The 17432-nt window shown below is 67.0% G+C and overlaps 1 protein-coding gene across 1 annotated transcript; it reads right to left on the reverse strand.

The window, feature by feature from the left end:
• Nucleotides 1-1516: 1516 nt before the first annotated feature.
• DBH (dopamine beta-hydroxylase) lies at nt 1517-14914 on the reverse strand. Its single transcript, XM_037492936.1, has 12 exons — nt 14597-14914; nt 12518-12664; nt 11479-11736; nt 10809-10985; nt 10350-10452; nt 6980-7146; nt 6090-6233; nt 5798-5836; nt 5309-5368; nt 2844-2971; nt 2378-2537; nt 1517-1705 (listed from the first exon to the last, which is right to left on the reverse strand). Exons 1-12 carry the CDS (start codon nt 14912-14914, stop codon nt 1574-1576), a joined length of 1833 nt encoding a protein of 610 aa, XP_037348833.1. The 3' UTR covers nt 1517-1573.
• Between the last annotated feature and the right edge of the window lie 2518 nt (nt 14915-17432).

A 17432-nucleotide genomic window follows, 5' to 3' on the forward strand; every position in this document is an offset into this window, starting at 1 on the left:
CCTGAGGCTGCCTGCCGCACGTCCCCTCCGGGGTCTGGGGACAGGCGAGAGCCTGCAGGGGCTGGGGCTGTGATACCGGCTGGCTGCCCCGGGGACCCCTCGAGCCCTCTCCCACAGCTCTGGGGGGCCAGGGCCCATCCAGACTGGTAGACCCAGGCCAGCACCCTCCCCAGGCTTGCCCTACAGGAAGGGGCGTCTCCTGCCCCTGCCCCAGGCTGTCCCAGGCTGTAAGGAGAGGCCACGCTTTGCCGCTTCTGTTGGGCAGCCTTTCCCAGAGTGACCTTGAGACTTAGGGCCCCGGAGCTGAGATGCTGGGGGAGCTGAGATGCTGGGGGCGCTGAGATGCTGGGGGCGCTGAGATGCTGGGGGCGCTGAGATGCTGGGGGAGCTGCTGAGATGCTGGGGGCGCTGAGATGCTGGGGGCGCTGAGATGCTGGGGGAGCTGAGATGCTGGGGGCGCTGAGATGCTGGGGGCGCTGAGATGCTGGGGGAGCTGAGATGCTGGGGGCGCTGAGATGCTAGACGCAGCTCAGAATGTCCAGCCATTTGTAGCTAGGCGGCAGGAAGGAGAAGCAGCGCCTCCTGACCCTGGGGGGCGGGGGTTGGGGGGATTGCTGCCATCCATCACCTTCTTCCCTGGGGGCTGGCAGCATTTTGCTGAGCTGGCTGAACAGAGCCACATCTTTCACTCTGCAGACGCTGCGGGCATCCGGGGTGCTCAGAGGGGAGCACAGTGGCGACTGGGCCCCGCCGGGCATGGAAAGAGGTGCAGGCACGTATTCTCTCGGGGGGCACCGCCTCCCCAGTTTCCCTTCACGGCCCCACTCCCTTCCCCCTGTGCACGCTGGACCAATGACCCTGAAGCTCAGGGTCCGTTTTCCAGATGGGGAAACAGGTCCGGGCAGTGAATGCCCCCTGCACCCCCAATGAGAGTCGAATTGGACTGCTGACACTGGCCCCAATCCAGAGACTTGTTCCCCTGCCCCCCCACAGCCCCGTGCTCATGATTCGGTTCCGGGGAGCTGAGACGCGCCGCCCATGGGGATCGCGGGGATCCCTGCCCGCTTGTCTGCGGCGGTGAGAGGTGTTAGGGCTTCCCTTCGGGTGGGCGAAAATATCTATTTACCCTGCATGGAGCAATTTCCCCAGCACACCCCTAACTAGTGAATGGTTGCCCTGCCTGTCTCTGCAGGAAGACGCCCACTGAGACGGAGCCACGAGCGGGAACGGCACATTTAAGCAGCCTCGCCCGTCACACACACGCAAGTCACCCCGAGGGCCAGGAGCCGGGTGGGGTCTGTCCTGTGCAGCCTGGTGAGGCTCGGGTCCCGGGAGGGCCGTGCTGGACCCAGGTGAGGGTGCGCCCCACCGTGGGCAGCAGGGAGTTCCCGCGGGACCCGCCCAGCCATGCGGGGGTGCCCTGGGAGACTGTGGCGTGGACTGGATCCCAGCAGGGGGCCTTCATCCTGGGCACGCAGAGCTGTTCCGTGGAGGGTCTTCACAGATGAGGGGTGCAGAGCCAGCGTGAGCCCACAGGGATGTAATGGGGGGGAGGGAGGAGACAGCCCCCCACTCAACCCTTGCTGCCGCCAATGCTGACCACGGTGGGGCCCGCGGGGCTCTGACCCCGGCCAGCTGGGCACCGGGGGGCGGGCTCTTGCAGCTTGGAGAGGATCTTGGGCAGGGGCTGCAGGTCCCACTCGCCCTGCAAGGAAGGGAGCAGGAGGTAAACTGAGGCTGGGGGAGAGAGGGGGCACCATCTCCCCAACACCTCTTGGGTCTTGCCCGCAAACTTGCCTTGTCCCAGACCAAACCCACCCTCGGCTTGCTACTTGAGGGCCTCCCCGGGAGTCCCTCCTGGTCCCTACTGCCCATGCGCCCCTTGATTTAGTCATCACGCACCAGCGCAGGCAGAGACCCCGCCTGCAGGCTGAACACCAGCCGCTTCTCCCCGATGGGCTGCAGACGCCCCGTTACCATCCCTGCCAGCCACCGCCCCACGCCGCGCAGGCGAGACAGCCCCCGGCCTCACGCAGGCAGTGTTGATTTAGCAACTAGCTTGGCTCCCGTGCTCCCAGTTAGGGCCGGCGCCGGATCTGTGGGCTGCTGAGCCTAACTCTGGCCAGCCCTGGCCGCCACCCGCAGCTCTCCGGGGAGTGAGAGGCCGGGAGTCTGGGTCTGAGGCAGGAAGGGGAGCGGCTGGCTTGGGCTGCGTGGTGCTCCCCCCACCATTAGGCTCTCGGGACTGTGGGAGCCCAGGAGAGGCCCGCGCCCCGTCCCATCTGCAGGCTTTTGTCTCTTCCCCGGCCCTGGAAGGGAGCCCTGGCACCCCACGCTGGGGCCCCCCCGCAGAGCTGGGCCCGGCAGCCGGACTGACCTGGAAGCGGACGGCCGAGGACTTGTTGCAGTGCATGGAGATGGGGGCGAAGCCGTACAGGGCCTGCAGCGTGGCGCGGCTGAAGGAGTTCCAGGGCACCGCCGCGAACTGCTCCGGCACGGAGGCCTGGGGGCAGGTGCAGACCTCCTCGCTGTTGAACCTGGGTGGGGCGGGAAGAGCCCAGGCTGGGGTGCCGCGGGAAGGAGAGGGGAGCACAGCAGGGCGGGGTCCCCAGGGTGCCTTGGGGACCACTCCCCACCCAGGCCCCGCCACCACGGCCCCGGCTAACAGGCTCCACCTCTCCCACCCCTCGGATGGGTGGGGAAGGGTCTCGGGGCTGATGTGAGGGGCTTCTCAAGTGCAGCGGGAATCGATCGTGGCCTCGACAACCGTCCCCAGCTGGGAGAGGCCTGGCAGGCGTGTGCCCAAGCCCTGCTCCCAGCGCCCGGCGGCCTGGGACCATCACCTGTTGACCATGTGGAAATACTTCTGCAGGTAGCCGGCGTCCACGGCGCTCTTGCAGAGCTCCAGCTGCGTCTGGGGGTAGTAGTGCACGTAGTTGACGCACATCTCCTCCAGGATCCCAAAGCCCCCCTGCGGGAGAGGGCAGTCAGGGCCCGCCCGCCTGCAGGCCGCTGTCCTCCGTCCTTTCATGGAAGGCCTGGTGCTGGCCCCGGGGTCCGAGTCCCTGCCCAGAGAGCGTGAGTGCTCCCCGCCTGGCTGAGGTCCCGGCCCATATCGCTGTCCTCTTGCCCCGTCCTTCCTGGGCTTGGCTCTGGGAGGACGGATGCCCAGGCCACCTTAGAAGCCCCCAGGGCAGCCCCAGGCTCTCAGGGCAGGAGAGGGGAGCAGGTAGGGTTCCCTGCTCCTGAGCGGGTGCATGGGGAGCCTAGACTGCAGGAAGGGGGGGTGGGGAGGAGGAGAGGGCAATATGAGGGGGGAGGGGAGGACAGCCAGGAGCGGGGAGCAGGAGGCCGGCTGAGGAGCAGAGGTGGGGGGACCAGAGCTCCGGGCAGGCGCTCAGGGAGAGACGGCCCCTCTGATCCCAGCAGGCACTGTCCCCGGGGGTGGTTCTGCTGGAGAGAGGTGTGAGGGAGGTGGGTGGTCTTTGCTACTCCCTGGTGGGACAAAGGGATGAGAACTCTGCTGCTGGGGGGCGGGGGTGGGGGTGGGGGTGGCTCGGACTAAGGGGCCCTCTTCAAAGTGGAATCCCCCACCACGGATCTGTCTGGCTTCTGGCGCAACTGTGCCTCCCGCGCTGACACCTCATCCCCAGGGCGGGTGGTCTGCTGCTTTCATCACCCCGACCCGACCCGACCCGGCTCACACCTGGAAGATGCCCTCCCAGCAAGAGCCTGTGCTCTCCGGAAGCGCCTGTCCTTGCGCTGGGCAGGGTCACACTTCGAAGGCCCCTCTCAGGATCTGCAGGGTGGGAAGCCCCTCACCAGGGGTGTCTGGGCAGGAAGCTCAGTGGGACCCTCTCCAGGGGGCTCCCATCTGCCCTCCTCTTTGGTCTGCCCTGTGGGGGAGGTGGGGGAGGGGCAGGCCCCACAGCCCCAGTCCCGGAGGCCTTAGCGCCTGCTGGCCTAGGGGCGGGTCTCCCCTTCACTGCTGGAGGCCTGGCCCTCCTGGGTCCCTGTGGGCCCACCTGCAGGAAGGGGTGGGCCTGCCTGGGCCCTTCCCCTGCAGGGGCTTGCTCCTGCGTCCACCTTGCTGAGTGCTCCCCATCACCGGACGGGTGCCCCTGCACGCCCTGGGGGGTCTCCTCGCTGCCTGGCGGCCCCTGAGCATGCGCAGGGTGCATGCACCTCGTCGGCCTTCTGTGGGCCGCTGCTGCCCCTCTGTGCTGGGACCTCCTCGAGATACAACGAAGGGGCCCTGGGGTCCAGGCGGGGCCATGCGCCCACAAAGCTCGCCTGCTCCGTTTTGTGGTCTTGGACCCAGAGTGGTTCTTGGGGCCAAATCCACAGGGAGGGAGGAAGCGTGGGCGGGAGCAGGCGGGGCGGTCCTGGGCTAGTCCTGGCCTCGGCTGTGTGACCCCAGCAAGGGCTTTCCCTCCCTGAGCTGCCACTTCTCACTTGAGAAAATACAGGCCAAGATTCCCACCTTGGCACTGTGGTCCGGGTGAGCTAGCTGGGCCGAGCCGGACAGCCTGCGGCCGGGAGCAGCTGGGCGCGGGGAGGGAAGCCACCCCCACCCCAGTTTTCAAAAACTGAGATGAGCAACTCGATCCTCAGACACAGAGTGATAGCAGATTCGAGCTCGACCCTGCAGACGGGGGTGGGGCCGACCCCAGCCAGCCAGGGGCACCTACAGGACGGCCCTAGGGGCTGCCCAGCAGGGGCCCACCTCAGGGCCCTCCGTCCCCAGGTCAGCCCTGGTCTGTGCCGCTGTGGGCATAACCAGTGGTGGCTGTCACCCTCGGGGGAGCCCAGCTGGTGGCCCCCCATCCACCTTGGGTTCGCAGGTGCCGCCTGCCCACCCTGAGAGGCCTTCTCCGGGCAGCTCTCCCCTCTCCAGCGGCCACGGCCCAGCCTGCGCCTTACGAGAGTAAATCACGCACCTGGGTTGTTGGGAAAGCTTCTCCTCTGGGCATCCTGCAGGCCCCGCGGCCCCACACGCCCTCCCACAGCCCACCTGAGGCCGCCCACCGCCTGCTCTCGTCCTGGTCACTTCCGTGCAGCCGCCCACAGGCCCCTGCTCCGGGGCCTCCTCTGTCGCTCTTGTCCTGCCCTAGAGTGTGAGAGCGAACGAGTGCCCCAGGCCCCCAAGATCTGCTGGTGCTGCCATCCCACACCCTGAGGATGAGAGAGTGGGGGGCGCCCAGCCTACCGCAGCCCAGTGCTCTGGAGCCATTAAGATGACTGGAGTAGAAGCCCGCATCGGCCCCCCGGGCCGCCCGTGCCATGGGGTGGAGGGGCGGGGACTCACCACCGTGGCCAGCTTCCGGTCCCCCGTGTTATAGGTGCAGGAAGTGATGAGCACGTCGCCCTGGGGAGCCGAGACGCAGGCCCTCAGCGCTGCCGGCCAGGGCGTGGCCTCAGGGTGCAGCCAGGCCCTGAGCACAGGGGCCCGTGGGGGTCCGTCCCAGCCTGCGGAGCCTGGCAGGGGCTTTGGCCCCATGTGAGGGTCGGACCTGAGTGTCCCCAGGGGCTGGCTGCCCGATCCAGGGAGCCCTGGTCCGTGGAGAGGCCCCTGCTGCCGGGCAGGCTGGCAGTCGGGCCCCGGCCCCAGGGTGGACGTGGGTAGGCCCACCTGACTGGGGTGCACAGGCCCCCCAGGCAAACCTCCTGGGCCTCAGGGCTCCTCACACTCTGAGGGTCCATGATCTGTTGATCCCGCCCCCTCCAGAGTGTCCTGCGTCCCAGGGAGATGCAGCCTTGGCCCGAGCTCTGTCTGCCCTCTGGGGCGGCCACTCACCGGGTAGACAGACACGACCTTCTTCAGCATGCGGATCTCCTGGGTGGGCAGAGGGAGCTTCAGGGCATGCACACCCCACTCCCAGTGCCCGCCCCTGCCAACCCTCAGGGGATGCAGGCTAGCCCCAGTGCCCCTGGGAAGGCCAGGGCTGCTGTTGGCCTCCAGCCAGGGGTGGGGTCAGAGCAGTGGGTGGCTGGCCAAGGACAGATGTACCCCGGAGTCCCCCATGGATTCAACACTGAGCGAGGAGTCTCGGGCTGGGGGAGCCCCAAGGGGCAGGGCGGCCGTCTACCTGGAAGTGGGGGCTGTAGTGGTCGTCCCTGTTCACGATCTCCACCTCCCGGCCGGCCCGGGCCAGCACCGTCACCACCTTCCTGCCCGTCAGGTGAGTGTGGAGCTGGGAGGCGAAGATGTGGATGCCCGAGGGAGGCAGGGCCTGCGGGACAGGGGCAGGGTAAGGGCCCCGCCATGTGGATGCCCCGAGGCCGCCCCTACCCTGGCTGCCAGCACTGACACGGGCCACGCTGTGGTGCCAGGTCTGGTCTTGCCCCCATCTGAGCACTGAGGAGCTGCGGGCACCCTAAGCTCACGTCAGGGCCCCTGTCCAGGCACACCGGGGCCTGGACGCCCAGAGGTCCAGTTGGTGCAGATGCCCCTGCTTGGGGCTGCCCTTGAGCTCTGAGGGCTGGTCTCTCATTGGACAGGCCTGTGGGTGACCCTGTGGGCAGGGCCTGCTGGGTGGGCCCCACCTGGCCTCCCACCCTGCAGAGACAGTCCTACAGGCTGGGATCCGGGTGAGGCTGGGGAGCACCCTGGGCACAGAATTGGGGGCGTGACTGCCACCCCCTGGCAGCCAGGCCCCCACTGTCTGCTCCAGAGTCTGGGTCCACTGGTGCCGCCTCTGCCCACTCATCTGGGACAGGCTCCCTTGCGCTTAGCACCCCGCGGGCCCTGCCAGGACACTGGGCAGCATCGAAAGGCAAACCGGCGACCCCTCTGCGTAACTGTCTTTACCAACACTGCTCGTTCCCGCGAACAAGGCGTGTCCCGGGGGGAGGCGGGAAGGCTGGGTGAGGGTGCCCTCTCCAGCGGTGGCCCTGCCTTCTCGTGGGGTATGGGTGCCAGCCCGGGGGGCTCCTGCTGCGCCAGGAAAGGGCAGGGGCGCCGGCCGCAGCCACTCACCAGCTGGGTGCACTTGTCCGAGCAGTAGCCAGACAGCACGAAGGCGTCCTCCTGCGGGGGGATGGCCATCACGGGCGTGTACACCAGCCCCAGCTCCATGATGCCCGCGTCGAAGCGCCGCAGCTGGCTGGTGTAGTAGAGGCGGATGCCGGAGGAGTCGCGCCGGCCTGGGAGCAGGCACAGAGGTGAGCGGGGCCCCGGCGGCCCCACCGGGTCGGGGGCAGTCACCCCACCCCCGTGGTGTGGACCAAGCGCTGCCTTCCCCCCACGCCGCCGACACTGGCCGGCCGCCACCCGCGTGGAAGGAGCCGCTGTTCCCAGGAAGGCCCAGTGGCCGCTGAGTGGGGGCCTCAGGAAACGCCCTGGCAGGATCGTGGGCCCCTGAAGCACACCATCCCAGCCCCACCAGGTCAGCCGTGCGCTGTGTGCTCTCAGGCAGGTCGCCCTCCCTCTCTGGGCCTTAGCTCAAAGGCAAGGGCGTCTTCCGAAGGAGAATTTGATGACTTAGTCCGTCACTGTCCGGCCATGCCTGCCGTCCTCCTGGCACTTGGCTGATTAGAGAGTCCACTAAGCTCCCAGATGGCCATAAGAAGCCAATGGCCTGGGGTCCAGGGAGGCTGGCACCCACAGGCACATCCACGCAGCCACAGGGCCTTCAGGAGCCCCTCCCCTGCCTGCCCAGCCTGGAGTCCAGGGAGCTGAGACCTTGAGCCCGAGGGCAGCGCCCTGGGCTGGCCCCAGGAAGATAGGGGAGGGCCGCGTGGGGCCCAAACCCTCAGAATGGACAGCAGATTGGGAGAGGGGCTGGAGCGTCGTGAAGAATTATCACCCCCAATTTACAGATGAGGAAACTGAGGCTCCGAGGCCGCATTGAACGCCCTGCCGAGAAGCAGGTCTGGAGTGGCCCCGGGAGCCCCGCCAGGGGCGGTCAGGCTGCGTCTCCCCGCACCTTCGCTCCCAAGGGGAACCAAGAACGGGGCTCCTGCCTCTGCCTCTCCTCCTTCCCCCTGCTCCCCCCGCCCCCCAGTTCATCCAAACTCAGCTTGTGTATCTCTGGGTTGATTGCATCAGAGGATAATAATAAAAAGGGAGATGCAATTGGTTAAAATTCACATCGGGATTAAATAATGAAATAATGGCAGGATTTTGATATTTATAGAAAAGCAGCCCATCTCCCGCTTGGGGAAGTGACAGGAGCATCTTTATATTTGGCAAAGGATCCATAAATACAACCCGATAATCGGGGAGAGACAGACTGCCCAGCACTTAAGGAGTTTTCAAAAATCCATTTGCCTTCAGGTTTTAAATGAGCAATAAATCCCGGGGCTGCCGAGGCCCTCGCTGACTGATGCCCGCCCGCGCGCGTGGATCATCCCCCCGTGACAGGTTCTCGTTACACTCCCGCAGGAGCAACGCCGGGGCCACGTCCAGTTGGGAGACCACACGCTCAAGCCTCGGCGCGGCTGTGAGAGGCCAGCAGGCCAGCAGGCTGTGGGCAGCCCTCGGGGTTTGCTGCGGGGAGCCCCAGCTGGGCCAGCCCGGGGCTCGGGTCCCTACCTCGCTGGCTGCTGCTGCCCCTCGGCTCACGCAAATCAAAAATGAGTCTTGAAAGAAAGAGTGAGAAGCAGACTGTGTGGCCCCCAGGAGCGGGGGGTGCCGCTGCCTCTGATCCAGCGGCAGGTGGGGTCGCGCTCGGGGTGACCCAGCAGCTCGCCATGGCCTGGCCCCCTACCCCTGCCCTGCAGTCGGCCTGGACTCCCAGCGTGGCCAGAACACGCTCTCTGTTCGCCCCGCCCTTGCCTGGGCAACTTGTCCCTCCATCTGGAAGGCGCCACCTGGCAGTTTCCTTGTCAAAACCCCCTCGTCCTCACTGCCCAGGTCTGATGCCCCACGAGAGCGCCCGTCTGCGTGGATGTTCCCTTTTGTATTTTCTTAGATTTGCTCGCGTCCCTGTCCTATGCCTGGACTCTTCCCACTCTGTGTGTGTGCGTGTGCGTGCACATTGTATACACATGTACACGGGTGTGTGTGTTGTGTGCATGTGTGTGCACTGCACACATGTGGATGTGTGTACATGGATGCGTGCATGGATGTGTGCACGATATGCACATGTATATGGGCGTGTGTGCCTGTATGCACATGTGCACATATGCATCTTGCACATGGTGCACGTGTGTTTACGTGTGTGTGCACAGTTGTGTGTGCACATGTATGGGTGCACGGGAAGGTGCAGAGGGGCCACTGTGAGGTTTGCATCTGCTGAGTGTGAAGGTGAGTGTGGGCCACACAGCACCCACTCTACGGGCCTCCCCACCAGAGCAGGGGGCCGGCATCACTAGTCAATCTCAGCACGAATCCGGCGGCAGACATCACGGGTCGGTCACGGCACTGCCCAGCTGGCCCAGGACAACCTCACAGGCCTTTCCAACAGGGCACTCCACGCCACTGCTGGAGCCCCAGTGAGAGGAGCCCAAGAGCATCCCTGACACAAAACACCCGCCGGAAATCTCACGACACACTGCTCTGCCGTGACAGCTCTGAAAAAGCCCAGGGGCGGCCCACAGCCAGGAATGCCCCACTGAGCCAGGCTCTCCCCTCGCTCTGAGGACAGCCCCAGGGATGGGGCCGCCATGGCCAGACCATCAGGGCGAGACCACGCTGGCTCCGGAAGGGGTTCCACCTTGTGTCCTGCCGGGTGCCTGGTCCAGGCCCGGCCTCCCTGGGATGCTCCTCGTGAGGGGTCCTGGGAGCTGGCGGGCCATGGGGGAGGGACAGCTGGAGACGGAGTGGCCACCACACGCCCAGGGCCTCGGGTCTGATCTGAGCTCTCCACCGTGCGGACCCACTGCCCACGCCCCTGGCGGGAGCCTCTGCCCTGGGAGCTGCCAGCGAGCAGGTGTGGGCAGGGGGCAGTCTGCGCCTCCTCAGGCCCACCCCGCGTGCCGGCCAGGCCCCACAGGAGAGGCAGCCGCTGAGGAGTCAGGCGGGGTTCAAGGGCAGGCTCGGACATGGAGACCGCCCAGAGCCAGAACCCCGCCCCACCTCCTACTTGCTTTGTACACCTGTTGTCCCCCTTGGCAAAGTGGGCCCTTGGAAACCTCCACCTGCCCTCCCGGGGGGCCTGGTCGGTGCCCATGGGGGCAGCGGGCGTATGCGGACAGAGGCGTCACCAGGCGGAGACCCCTGTGTCGGGGGCAGCAGCGAGCCCGCCCAGTGCGGCACTGCCCCCGAGAGGCCCCAGGCCCAGTAGAGCAACAGGGCAAGGGACGTGAGACAAGGGGCTCAGAGCTGAGCGGCTCCCTGGATGTGGCCAAGGCCAGGGGTTTCCAGGGTGGTGGGGAAGAACCGGAAGCGGATTCCTGAGCCCTACCTTGGATCTCCAGGGGGTTGTGGTAGTGAACTTCCAGGCGGAGGAACCTGGAGGACCCGGCGCCCCCGAAAGCCAGGCCAGCTTCCTCCGGGTAGTAGAACGCCTGGGGGGCGGACAGCGGGCATCAGGCGCCCGGTCCCGACCCAGCTCAATGGCTGGTGTGTCAGGAAAGGGTCCCGGATGAGGTGGAGGCACCCCCCACGGGAGGCCTGAGCTGCAGGGTGGTGCCGGGGGAGCTGACAAAGGGCCTTTCTCCCCCACAGGCAGCCCAGCTCCGGCCCACACAGCTGCCCCCACCACGACGCCCGCCGCCAGCCCTGGTGGCCCCGAGAAGAGCAGAGCCAATGTCCAGGCATGGGGAGCTTTGGGCAGAGGCGGACCCCGGAGCACCTCCAGAACCCTTCTTGGGGCACCTCAGACAGAGCGGGGGACCGACGGGGGCCAGGGCGGGGCACGCACCTTGGCGCCCAGGGCCCAGGCGGCCAGCACGTGGCGGCAGTAGTTGAGCCGGTCGGGCTTCATCTTGGAGTCGCAGGGCCCGCTGAAGTGGGGGACGCTCTCAAACTGGGGGGCGCACTGGAAGACCTCCATGTGGTGGACCAGGGCCTCATTGCCCGCGGTGACGATGGGCTCGTACTGCGTGAGGGCAGGGCACCCCTGAGCCCGCGCCCGCTGCCTGCTCACCCTCATGGCTCCCTGCCCTGTGACCTGGGCACTGCACACCCCTCGGGGCTGCCCCGAAACGGGGATGAGGAACCTTGTGCTGCGCCCCCACCCCAGCAGCTGCGGGTGTTGTTATCGCTCTGGTGGGTGTTTAAAGCGCTTGAGTTCTGAGCGAAGCTGCTTTGTATGGGGGGCTGGGGAGGGCGGGGGACGCCAGCCCGCCAGCCAGCCAGACGGCAGATCCGCTCCCCGGCTCGGGCTGGAAGCAGGACTGGCTGCCTTCAGTGGAGTCTGGGACTGAGGCGCAGGGGCCCCGGGGGCGGCTGGGGAGCAAGAGGGAGCAGGGGCCAGAGAACGTGGGGCTGGACAGCGAGGACTCTGGTCCAGCGGCACTGCGGCCGGCTCTGGCAAGGGCCCGCCCTCCCGAAGGCCCAGGCGGAGGCAGAGGGCCTGGGCCCGGCCCTACCATGACGATGTGGTGCCGGGGGAAGCCGGGCGGGAGCTCGGCAACGTAGCACCAGTACGTGGTCTCCTGGGCCGGGACGAGGACGTCCGGGGCGCGGATCTCCATGGTGTGCAGCTCGGGGGGCAGCGTGGGGGTGGCGATGTCGGGCTTGAGCAGCTGCACCCGCTGCAGCCCGGTGCGCAGGCGCGCCGTGTCGATGGCCTCCAGCGAGCGGAAGGGCTCCTCCAGGATGCCGTAGACCAGGTGCACGGTGCCGTCCTGCCGGGACAGGGCGGGGGTCCGAAGGCCCCGGAGCTGGGCCCTCGGCCGCGGAGGCGGAGCAGGCCCGGCTACCCTCAGGAGGCAGGACACAGGCCGGTCGCTTTTCAGAGAAGGGGGCCCTTGGAGCTGCGCGGGCTCCGGCTGGGATTCAACCCGGGCCCCGTGGCGGGGCCTGCACCGGCCAGGTGCCTGCCGTCCTTCCCGGCACACTCCCGCGGGGCTCGGTGCCCACACCCAGCCGCTCCCTCCCGGGGGTGGCCGGGGCCTGTGGGGTCGTCTCTGGGCTGATCAACAGCTCGGCTGGGGGCGCCCCTGCGCCGGGGCGGACGAGGCTCTGGAGAATGACACTGTTCCTGTCGGGCCTCCGGTCCAGCGTGGACGCCGCCAGCCCCCCAGAGCCATGGTCAGGCCTGCTCTGAGCCGGCGGTCACAGGCGCAGGGCGGGGGCAGGGGGGACGCTTCCCCACCGCTGCCCCAGGTGTGTGAGCCCTGTGCAGGGGTGTGGCTGGAAAGGGCTGTGTTCTGGGCGCCGATGGGTCTGAGTGCGTGTGATGCCGTGAGTGTGCAACGCTGTGTGTGTGCGCGAGGCTGTGTGTGTGAGTGCGCGTGACGCTGTGTGTGTATGAAGCTGTGTGTGTGAGTGTGTGTGTTTATACTCACGGGGCAGTGACACAGAGCGGGTCTCTCCCAAGCGCCTGTCCCCCGCCATGTGCCCCAGGGGCCCCTCCTGGTCTTGCTCTGCACGACTGCTGGGGCCCCTCTTCCCTTGAGCACCCACCTCGATGACGTAGTCCTTGGGGTCGCAGGTGCTGAAGGGCCTCCGGAAGAGCAGGGCCAGGCCCTCGGGGGTGCGCTGCGCCTGCAGCAGCTGGTAGTCCTGCTGGGAGTCCAGGTGGACGTGACCCTTCCCGTCGGTCCAGGCGTCCTGCGGGCACGAGGGGCTCAGGGCGTGAGGGCCCGAGCCGCCAGGCAGAGGTCAAAGCCTGCCGCCCACAGCAGGTCCCAGGACACACCCAGCAGCTGGGGAGTGCTAGGTCTCTCCTCCCTGCAGGGCGTCACCCACTTTCTGTGTCTACCCGGACTCCGCGGAGCTGAGCATGCTCGTTGCTCCCGTCCCTGGCTCTGGAACCCAGGACCCCCCGACCAGGCAGGACTGCGGGTGTAGCTGGCCAGGCAGGCCCCCAGGCTCTGTCTTGCTAAGGAGGCACCCCCACTCCCCCATCCATCTGCAGGGGCTGTCAACGGAAGGCGCGTGGCCTGGAGACCCAGGTGGGAGGCCGCAGAGAGAGCCGGACGGCGGTCACTCTCAGACACCCACCGGGGCCCGCACGCCCTGGGTGGGGTGAGGCCTGCAGCCCTGCTCAGTCACCTCACCCTGGCCCTGTCCTAGCCCTGCACGGAGAGGAGAGACTGTGGCCCAAGGAGGAAATGGACCATTTCCTGGGGCCCTGGTGGGTGGCAGTTCTGCATGAACCCCCGCGGGACCCTCCCCTGCTCCCCTCACCCAGTGGGGCTCTGAGGCCCAGCAGCCCGGGGGCCCCGAGTCCATGGGTCCTGGGGGAGGGCAGGAGACCCTTCTCAGGGACGCAGGCCTCGGTCCCCATGGGGCCTGAGACCCTGCACGCAGAGCTGAGACGTGGCCTCTCTGTTTTCTTAAGTGAAAAAGAACTGGCAAAGGCGGCGCATGTTCTCCCTGGAGGAAAGCACCCCAGTGCGGCCCCTCTGGGGGCCTCTGCCATTGTGCTCAGGATCCATTTTAAACAGAGGCTGGAAGCCTGCTGGGGCAACCCAGCCAAAAACCGAGTCTGTGCACTGAACATGTTGCTCAAGCGGGCACCGGGTCTGGCATCTGCTTGCGTGGAAATGTGTTGCGCAAATGGATCCCGCAAGGTTGGGGGGGGCCAGCCTGGATCCAGCTGAATCGGGGTCTGTTGCTCCTCTGGGAAGGGCTGACGGCTCAGAGCTGGGGCTACCTCGGGCTTTTACTGGGGTGAGCCACTGAGCACCCTGTAGGAGGAGGCGGAGCACCCAGCAGGCAGAGCAGGTCCCCACCAAGCATCTCCCACCTGGGGGTCCCCAGCTGCCCCCCTCCTGTGAGAGTAGTGGGCATGGCAGGGAGGGAGCTGGTGGACTCAGAGGGGCAGGCAGACCCCGCTCCCGGCTCCCGCCTCTCCCACAGATACGCCTGGGGAGTGTCTTTATCTCCTGTGCCTGCATTCCCGGGGGAGCTGGGGGCCCAGCTGGGGAGGAAGAAGGGGGGTGGCTCAGGCAGGGGCTGGGGCCCCCCAGAACTCCTGTCAGCCCGTCAGGCCCCAAAGACGACTCTGGTTGGAGGGAAACTTGCTCCCTCTGGCCACCCTCTGCAGCAGGCATGGCAGTGAGTTTGGGGTGGGGTGTCAGGATCTCCTAACTGCTCCGCTCATCTCCGGGCCTGCCCCCCACCGGGGGGTGCTGCTCAGGGGCCGAGTGTGCCAGCCCGGGGTCTGTGAGCACGCTGGGCGTCTGCCTGTGGGTGTGCCGAGCCCTGGGCAAGGCCTGGAGCCTGGGGAGAGTGGGGAGCGTGGGGCTCACTGGCCAAGGAGGTGGCAGGACCCCACCCATCCCTTGGCCTGAGAGGCTTTCGTCTGTGGTCCTGCTCCTTGGACCCACAGGGTTGGGGATTTGGGGTGGGCCCAGTACCTGTTTTGTCTTCACATTGGCGTCACCCAGTCCCTCAAGCTTGGGACTTGGTTTGGCTGCGCGCGACTGCAGACAGAGAGGCTGCGGGAAGCTGCCTTTGCTGGGCGGAGGGAGGTGGCCAGTGAGGCCGTGGGGGCTGGAGGTGGGGGGGGCGCGGCGCAGAGTCGGGAGCACTCACCGCAAAGTAAGCGCTGTCCCCGTCAGTCCAGAGCACGACCAGGTCGGCGTTTTCCAGCTCGCCGCGGTCCGACATCCCGAACAGCACCCCGGCCTTGAGGCCCCGCACCAGCAACTGGAAGTGGACGGTCTCCTGGAGGTAGCTGACGTTCCAGGAGAGCCGCAGGGCCCCCTCCGGGTCCAGGGGGATGCTGTAGGGGAAGGGGCTCTCGGGGGGTGCAGAGCCCTGCAGCGCGGCCACCAGGATGACCAGGAAGACGGCCACCGCGGTGGCGTACATGGAGGCTGCCTCGCGCGCGCTGGGGCTGGGGACCTGCATGGCTGGCGAGCGGCCGCCCCACCTGGCCATTTATGCCCAGGCTCAGGGGTGGGTCCAGGCTGCTCCGGTAATCACATTTGTCTGGCAGGGAATCTAATTGTCCTGGTGACCCTCCCACCAGCCCGTGCCCCAGGCTAGCACTTCGCTCCTCGCTCTCCTAATGGGCACTGGTGACATGTGGTCGTCAGAGGACGGGAGCGGAAGGAGGATTTCAGCCCCTCTGAAATGTCACCACGGGCTGTCCGGCCGAGGGCGGCTCCTCCCTCCCCAGAAGCCTCCCGGGCACCCCCACCGGGCTCCGGCCGGCCTCCGGACAGCGGCCTGGCCTCCTGGCTGCTGGCTGCCCCATGCTGGCCGGGCGGACGGAGGCCCAGGTGATTTCTGAGAGACCCTGGGTGTTGGCCCCTCCGAGGGGCTGGCCCTGCGAGCGGGCTCCGCGGTGCTGGAGGGGCACCAATTCCAGACTAAAAATAAAAGATGATCCCCAAATAGTGCTGTGTTTAGACACTCTCTCCACGGCCTGCTGTTCCCACTTTTGTCTCCTCTATTTCCCCACAGCTCCAGCTGGTGCCACGGCTGCTCCAGAAGGAGTGGGTGCACAGTGGGGAGTGGGGAGCGCCAGGGTGCTGGCAGGGAGGGCAGGTCCCCGCGTGCACTGCTGCCGAGATGTCCTTTAGCCTAGAGCAGACCCAGCCTGAATGCGAACCTGCCCCAGTCAGCCAGCCCACAGCGAGGCGTCCCTGGCAGCCACCACAGGGCTTTTGCACGACATGTTGAGCCTCACAGCCCCGCCAGCCTGGCTTCGAGTCCCACGCAGCCACTGCTGCTTGTCCAGGGGGCAGCTCAGAGAAGAGGCTCACATGCCTTGCCCAGCTGGAGAGGAAGAGCCAGGTCAGTGACGGGTGGGGAGGCCCCAAGCTGGGGCCCAGGGTTGGGGTCCAGCCCTGGGGTGGAATGTCACCCCGGACGGAGTGACCTCGGCGGCGACTGCCCCTCTGCCTCCTCCCCTACCCTGGTGGCCTTGGCGCTCCGGGGAGGGGTGTGTGCAGAGCTTAGTAAACAGCGGCGCTGTGTACACATGTTTATTTTTAACAGGATTCAAAACACATTCCTTGCTCCAGCTCAGAACCGCGCTGAGCACCGGCCTCCCCTCAGTGTTTAAAAAAACGATTCAGCTGATTTCAGAAATAACAGTGACCGAGTCCCAGTAATTAGCGGGGTCGAGGCTGTGTCCATGCCCAGCCCTTCGCCGGCTCGGCTCTGCCTGCCTTGCCAGGCTGGCCTGGGACTGGCCTCAGTCACTGAGGATGCCTCAGAGAGAATAAGCAGTGCCCCAGGGCGCACAGCGCCCCACCGGGGCAGGCACCGTGACCAGGCGAGGACCCCAACGTGTGCCCTTAAGGCAGACGGTGCCGCACTGGGCGGAAGCCAATGTTGGGGAGGTGCCCTCAAGCCCGCAGGAGGAATTCTGGGTGCAAGCAGGACAGAGAGGGGTAGAGGCCGGGTCTGGGGCGGTTCATGGTTCCGAAGCCACCACTCCGTCCTGGGGAAGCAGCCCTCGGCCCCCCTCCTGCTGCTGAGCGCTCACGCAGCGGGCTGCAGGCCTGCCCGCCTGGCCCTGCCCCAGGGTGAGCTGCCCTCCAAAGGCGGGGGGTGGGTGTGGGTGGGGGTGGCATCCGGGGCATCACGCCACCCTGTCAGGAAATAAACACTGTTCGCTGCTCCAGGCCTGGCTCTCCTCCAAGACGCTTCGACGGCTGACCTCATTTGGAACCAATTTCAGCGTTTTAATAAGCCCTTTGCCTCTGCGCGTCTCCGACGCTGTCATCCTCTGTGGCTCTCATCCCCACCGTCTCTGCCACGTGAGGCCGGCTCCTCCGGCAGCTGCTCCCCGGGGCCTAGACTGAGCGCGGCTGGACGGCAGTGCTCTGGGGACAGAGCGAGACTGGCCAGGCCCTCCCGGAGACCAGGGTGGCTGTGGGCAGTGCCCCCGGGCCTGGGTGTCTGCTCCTGGCAGGACAAAGCCGGCGTCCCCAGTGTCAGGAAACAGGTGGGGGCTGCAGAGACCTGGCCCCGCCCTTACCTCCCTTCCTGTCCTGCCCACCCTGGCTGTGGGGAGCAGGCATAAGAGGCACGGCCTCCAGGGATCTCCCCTAGGTTCGCGTGGCCCCACCCCACAGGGGAGCAGAGAGGGAGTGGGTCCCGGGTCAGACAGGCTGCAGCGACTCCTCCCTGAGGCTCCTCCAGGCACACCCTGCACGGGAAGGGCGCCGGCATCCGAGGTGGCTCGGGCACAGAGGGAGCGCTGTCCCTTGACGCTCAGCTCAGCATCCCCCGGAGGGACGTGGTTCTCCCGCCTCGGAGAGGCAGAGGTGGCGGGAGATGTGGCCACCTCCGCTGCTCCTGGTTTCCTGTCCCGCAGGAGAGCGAGGAGCTGGCCCCGGGGCTCGGGCACGCCGGCCGCACGGCTCTCTCTCCCTCCGCTGTGAGACGAAATGAAGGCCCCAGAAGCCCCACC

This window comes from Talpa occidentalis, unplaced genomic scaffold (genome assembly GCF_014898055.3).
Source record: "Talpa occidentalis isolate TD23 unplaced genomic scaffold, MPIMG_talOcc4v2.1 talOcc4.7, whole genome shotgun sequence".
Taxonomy (NCBI): Eukaryota; Metazoa; Chordata; class Mammalia; order Eulipotyphla; family Talpidae; genus Talpa; species Talpa occidentalis.

Excerpts from the sequence above, each read along its gene's own strand:
- DBH (XM_037492936.1), bottom strand. The coding sequence starts at position 14,914 with ATGCAGGTCCCCAGCCCCAGCGCGCGCGAGGCAGCCTCCATGTACGCC. Across the intron at positions 10,453-10,808 it reads CCTGGGCCCTGGGCGCCAAG|GCGTTCTACTACCCGGAGGA; the intron begins GTGCGTGCCCCG and ends TCCGCCCCCCAG. Across the intron at positions 2,972-5,308 it reads ACCGGAAGCTGGCCACGGTG|GGGGGCTTTGGGATCCTGGA; the intron begins GTGAGTCCCCGC and ends CCTCTCCCGCAG.